Here is a 6,000-nt window from a genome sequence, read left to right as displayed (position 1 = left end):
CCCAGAATTACCATTTCTTTTTTTGCGGGAAGAACGTTTAAGATCCGCTTTCTTAGCAACATTCAAGGATATGACACAGTTATAATCACCGTGCTATATGGCAGATACTCAAGTTTTTAACTTAGAGCTGAAACTCTGTACACTTAGACCAAGAGTAATTTCCCTCATCCCCCAGCCCCGGGTACTCTGCTCCCAGCCCCTCTCTACTCTGCTCCTCTGAGTCTGTCACTTTTAGATGTCACATATGAGTGAGAGGATAGAATATTTGTGTTTCTCTGCCTTATTTCCCTAAGCACGGGCCCTCGAGGTCCATGCTTGGGAATTTTGTTTTGTTTTGTTGCTTAAAACATTGTTATTTTTTTAAGGGGGCAAAAAGAAAAATTTAAGTTTTATTTCATATATAAAAATGCATTACAAATGGATAAGAATTATGGGGAAATGTATTCGTAGCAGAAAATAAATAACAATTTAGCTGGATTAAATTGACAATTCTTGGAAGACTTAGGATGTTCCAAGATTGTGCTGAGTATTTAAAGGTTGATCAAACTTTAATTTTCCCAACAAACCATACCTCTGTTTCTACGTATTAAAGATTCCGTATAAAACATTATTTCATAGATGACAGTGAAGGTTGATTAGCCTTATCATTGTTACTTTTTAGTACAAGAGAGTTGATTTACAACGAGGAGGCTTTTAAATGTACCAGTGTTGGGGCCCCATGGCCTGGAGAGCCTAATGTAATTGGTCTGAGCTATAGCAGAGCTTCAGTATTTTTTAAGACCTCTCTAGGTCACTGGAATATTTGTCCACGCTTGAGAAATACTGCACTAAACTGTGCCATCAGGTTAATGAGTAGATTTTTAGGTCCATTTTATTACCTTCCTGTAGAAAAAGCCAAAAATTGATGGGCTGGGGTGCAATCAGGTCAGCGCTCAAGGCCCACACATCCATCACCCGGTGGCACACCCCAGGCTTTTGAAAACCAAGTGTTAACTGGAGACTTGTTTCCTGACCCACTGGCAGGCCAGCTCCTGCTGAAGTGGATTTGGTCCCTGGTAATGTCCATATACCAAGGGAGCAGCCAGGGAGAAAAAGAGCGGGGGGTGGGGGGGAGGGAGAATGAATCAAATATTTAAGGTAGTGACTAATAGTTGAAAAAAGCGTGCAGATGGGGTGCTATGTCCAAAACAGCAAAACTGAAAACGAAACCCAGAAGGCACTGGCTAAGCACTAAAAATATGGACATGCCCTCTCGGCCAAACTCTCTTCCACCTGTTCCAAGGGTAAGGAACTCTAGACGGCTGACATGGGAACACCGGAAGTATGAGACAGGAAGGCTACTGTGGCCCGAACCACCCAGCCAACAGGGCTCTGCTTACAGCCACCTGTAGCCTGTGACATTCCCACCTCACACCCACCCGCCAGACCCCCAGGAGCTGAGGGCTGCAGCACATGTGGCAACCGAGTTCTTGGGATCCCATGTACATGGCTCCCAGGGCCAGGAGCCCTCTCGCAGGCTTCAGTGCCATGCGCAAAGTATCCACCCCAAATATGTGCGGATTAGCTGGATTTGGGATGAAACCTTTTCAAATCTGAAAGGTCAACATGCCTTCAGAATACCTCCGTGTGTATGCACACGCATGAGATTAGTTATTGAATAAAACATCTCGTACTTTTCCGTCTGCAACATAGAATAAGATGCAGAAGTACCCACGAGTTGGTAAAAATAGATTTTATTTGTTCATACAAAGAAATAGTATGAATTCCCAGAATTTCATTTTCCTAGAAACATCTTTCTCTGTGTAAAATTAATTTGTGTTATACATAGGACAAAATACTTGATTTATTTATTTTTTTTTTTTGTACATATTGGCTATTCTAACATCCAGGGTATAGAGGGCACACTGCTAGAATTTGCACAGTGTTCCAGATTACTGGTGAACGAAACTCAGTCATAAATTAATGTTACAGAAGTGAAGAAAAAAAAAATTCTAACCACACCTTGGAGTTTTATTGAGCATCTTTCTCGATCCACTGCAAAGAAAAAGGGCATCGTCTTCCATGTCAGCATCTTAGATGCTAAGTGTTTCTAGCTTAGCGGAAACTTTCATTGTCCTGTCTTAAGCAAATATCCAGGCAGGATCTGAAGTGTGTTTCTCCAAAGGTCTATAATGTACCTGTCACTCAGAATGAGTTCCTGGGAGGATCCCATGAAGAAAACAATCTCTCCTCCGTCTTTCAATCGCGACGTGTGTGTGATGCCGTCAGTGCATCCAAATAGCTTTTCTGGTACCACCTACCAAGTTAACAGACCACCGTACACACACCTCAAGGACGCTGTGGGCTGGATAGGAACAATAAAAACCTCCCGTTTGTGTGTGTGTTAACCTTTCTGTTTGTTTTTAGCAAGAAAAACAAAACTGAGTGGAATAAAGTGCCCCCGTGAATAGCAGAGCTTTTCCTGTAAACTGGAAGAAACCCAGAGCATGTGTTAGGACACAGGGCCAGAAGGTGAAATGGTGTTTGTCTTCTAGCAGCTAAAAACTTAAGCTGTGGCCTTGCAGATGGCTAGAACGGGAAGAGAGTCAAGGCCTCACTTTCTGGACTGCCTGCCTTCTCCAAGAGGAAGCCAGGCGGGCTCCAGAGCTGTAATGACTGTCAGGTGACCGGCTGTAACCTTGGGGCTGATGCTGCGTGGGGATCAGTCGGGAACTGTAAGCCATCAGACCTCTTGGAAGAGATGCACAGGATGTCTGATTTATTTGTCTTCCACAGAAAACCGTGCTCTCGTCCTTCGTGCTAATTATTGACATCTGTTTGGATTCAAGGATTTGACCCAGAATAGAATCTTGACTTGCTTCAGGGTTTGTGACTCAGCGACCCTCCTATCTGAAAACTTCCTGTTTTAGTTTTAAGGCAGGGAATAAACAACTGAATCAAAAAATGGTCCAGCTTGGAAAGACAGCAGGGACCCGCTGGGGAAGGAGAAGTTCATGTGCGCCACTCTGACCTGTTCTGTGATTCGACATCCTGGACCACGTCGGAGACCAAGAGTGGCCAGGACCAGACAGGGCAGGATCGGGGGGAAGACGTGGACTGGCTTTGCCTGTAAGCAATGTTATGCTGGGGTGTCCTCAGTTTTATTGCCAATGAGTCTTCTGATTGGAAAAGTGCATGATGAGTTAGCACCCTTAGGAAGATGCCTTTGATGCCCAAGTCTCTTCCAACAAGCGGGGAGAGCCATGCTGGGATTATGGCATTTCCCTAAGGGTAGGTCCTACTCAACTTGGTAGAGGGGGAAACAAAGCTATGAAGTGACTATAACCTCTCAGAAACGCACGGAGCCCCCATGGCCATCCCCCTACATAAAACCTACACGATGGTCATTTTGCTCCTAAGCAGGCACCAGCTACATCTGGGCTGCAACTTGGGGGCCAATACGAACCAGATGATCAACAAGATATCACTTAAAGGCCAGTGTTTCATTACTCTACAGAGAAAGTTAGCCCACAGAAGGTACACAAGTGTCCTTTGTAAATATCACAACCCAGCCGTTTCAACAACATCACCCCATAGATTCCTTAAGCAACGTATAATGCAAATGACAACTCTTTTGTAGGAGAAGCATCCTGGTTTAGAAAGCTGAGGATAAAGTGAAGATGACATCACGGGATATGTATTTGGTTGCCCAACTGCCCTTAGCCGGTCATCATAAATGGCCCCCCGCCAGCGTGCTCTCCAAGGACAGGTAGGGGAGAGCATTCCGGATCAGCAGCGACAGTGCTGGCTGCCCTTCTGCCAGGGCCTGGCTAAAAGAAGGGGCAGCAGCACCCAGTTCAGGCTGGAGTGCTTCCGGGCAAAGTGAGGCCAGTGTCCTGCCTCTTTTTACAAGAGCCTCTCCTGGTTCTGGTGGTTTGACCGTGTTGTCTGAGACGAGCTAGGAATTCCAAACAGAGAAGACCCAGACATCCACCAGGGGCTGGCTCTGCACCTACAGGCACCTTGGAACACTCAGAGGGCGTGGGGTGCGCCTGGCCCCTTCGGGACCCAACACCCAGCATCCCTGGTTTGTGCCAGTGGGTCTGCGGGCCTAGGGGATTCTTTGGTGTGTCAAAGCAGGACTGTCTGCCTGGAGGACGGAGCAGGGTGCAGTCGCATGCAAATTAGAAGACACCGTCTTTATTTCGAAAGCAGCACCAAGCATCACACACTTGACCTGGGAGAGAGGGGGCGGCGGACATCTGCATCCACTTCAAGCAGGTTCATGAACCAAGGACTGGGACAGAAGCGAGAGGATGAGAGCCGTCCTTCAAAGGTGAAAGCTAAAGCACACGGGCCTGACATGCAGACCCTGACAGGATGCAGGGGATCCTGCAAAGGTAGGGGTCCCCCAAATCCGCCCCCAGCATGCTGAGCAGACTTGGGGGAAAACCTAGTGCCCTTGGACGTGCCATCACATCTGCGAGGAAGCTGCTCCGTGAGGCCTGGCAGTGCCGGGCTCCCAGCAGGTGCCCAGGCAGGAGGGGAGCAGGGACCCAAGACACAGAGATGGCAAGTGAATTCGCCCAGCGCGCAAAGGCTGCATACCCGTAACGACAAAAATCTCAAGTTGTGCTTTTCTTCTTTTTAAATACAATGGGTACCAAGGGGAAGGGGAAATGGAAGCACCATCAATTGTGAGGCAAAGAAGAAAAAGTCAGAGTTAAACACTTTGGAATGTTAACAGATTATGAAGCTAACTCTCTAAAGAGCGTGCCTAGGCATCTTAGTGAATTAATTGCTTATGAATTAAAAATAAATTATTATAAAATAGATTTCTGTACATTTTACATACATATAATCTCTCTCCATATTTAATAAGCCCTGGGCGAAGTCCCACCGCCCGGGCGGGGGCGTCGGTCAGTCCCAGCCGAAGTCCTGGCCGGTCATCTGGTAGAACTTGCGGTTGAAGGGCCGGTAGAAGTCGCGCAGCCGCCGCAGCACCTCGCGCTCGATCTCGGGGTGCGGCCTGCCCTTGGTCTTGCCCAGGCAGTGCGGGCGGCCGCTGCCCTCGGCCTTCTTGAGGCAGGGGAAGCCCTTGGTCTGGTTGAAGTAGAAGTGCTTGTCGCTGATGATGCGCTTGAGGCCCAGGAAGTCCTGCACGCGGCCCAGCTCGCCGGCCGGGTCGCGGATGAGGCGCTCGCCGCTGACGAAGAGCATCTGGCGCAGCGGGAAGTGGCGCAGCCAGTGCTCCAGGTGCTTGGCGTAGAGGCCGATCTGGATGGCGCTCCACGACGTGTCGATGAGGCCGGCGCTCCGGTTCCGGAAGGTCAGGCTCTCGAAGGTGGGGATGTCGGGCCGCTTGGAGAGCGTCTGCGTGTAGTCCGAGACGGCCCTGGTCACCGGGTCCCGCACCACCACGATGAGCTTGGTGGCCTTGGACATGGCCGAGATGCGCGCGGGCGCCTCGCGCGTCACGAAGTAGCTGGGCGTCTTCTCCATGGTGATCTGTCCGTCCAGGGTCCGCGGCATCAGGTCCCTGCGCGGAGCAAACAGACCAGACTCGGGTCAGAAGGTGGCCTCTCCTTGGCTATAGGTCTCAATGTCAACACCTTTAATCCTGGGCTCCCTCTAATCGCAGCTGTAGAAACCGGACAAAGGGCAAGCCGACTTTCAGAGCTGAGCTTCTGAAGTTTGGAGGCCAGAAGCTGCCTAAGGTGCGACCAACATCTTGGTTTAAGGTTGAAAGAGTAAGAGTCACGCTTCTCTGAGATCCTTCCAGGGTGTTACCTCTCCCTTATTTGGGGGCGCATCTAGCGTTTAGGCTGCCCAAGGACAGAATGTCTGACCTCCAAACACAGAGACCCTCGGGCCTCTGGATACGTGCTTTTCCTAAATATTATGACCTGGAGCTCCTGGAGATTGGCTGTCCACACAGCTTCAACAGCCTGTCTTCCTGTGCCCACCATGTAGAGGCTTATGTGCAGCCGGCACAGGAAGGAAAATGTCCCCTGATTCAGC

General features: G+C 49.2%; 1 protein-coding gene across 1 annotated transcript in view; it reads right to left on the bottom strand.

Moving 5' to 3' along the window:
* Positions 1 to 1,716: 1,716 nt before the first annotated feature.
* The window catches only part of HS3ST3B1 (heparan sulfate-glucosamine 3-sulfotransferase 3B1), a 42,592-nt gene continuing 38,308 nt past the window's right edge, over positions 1,717 to 6,000 (bottom strand). Inside the window, exon 2 of the mRNA XM_047756934.1 lies at positions 1,717 to 5,518. Within this exon, the coding sequence (XP_047612890.1) occupies positions 4,900 to 5,518 (619 nt within the window). The 3' untranslated portion in view covers positions 1,717 to 4,899. The remainder of the gene's footprint in view (positions 5,519 to 6,000) is intronic.

The sequence above is a fragment of the Phacochoerus africanus genome, chromosome 14, assembly GCF_016906955.1.
Source record: "Phacochoerus africanus isolate WHEZ1 chromosome 14, ROS_Pafr_v1, whole genome shotgun sequence".
In the NCBI taxonomy this organism is placed as follows: Eukaryota; Metazoa; Chordata; class Mammalia; order Artiodactyla; family Suidae; genus Phacochoerus; species Phacochoerus africanus.
This window is presented reverse-complemented; position numbering and strand designations above follow the sequence as displayed.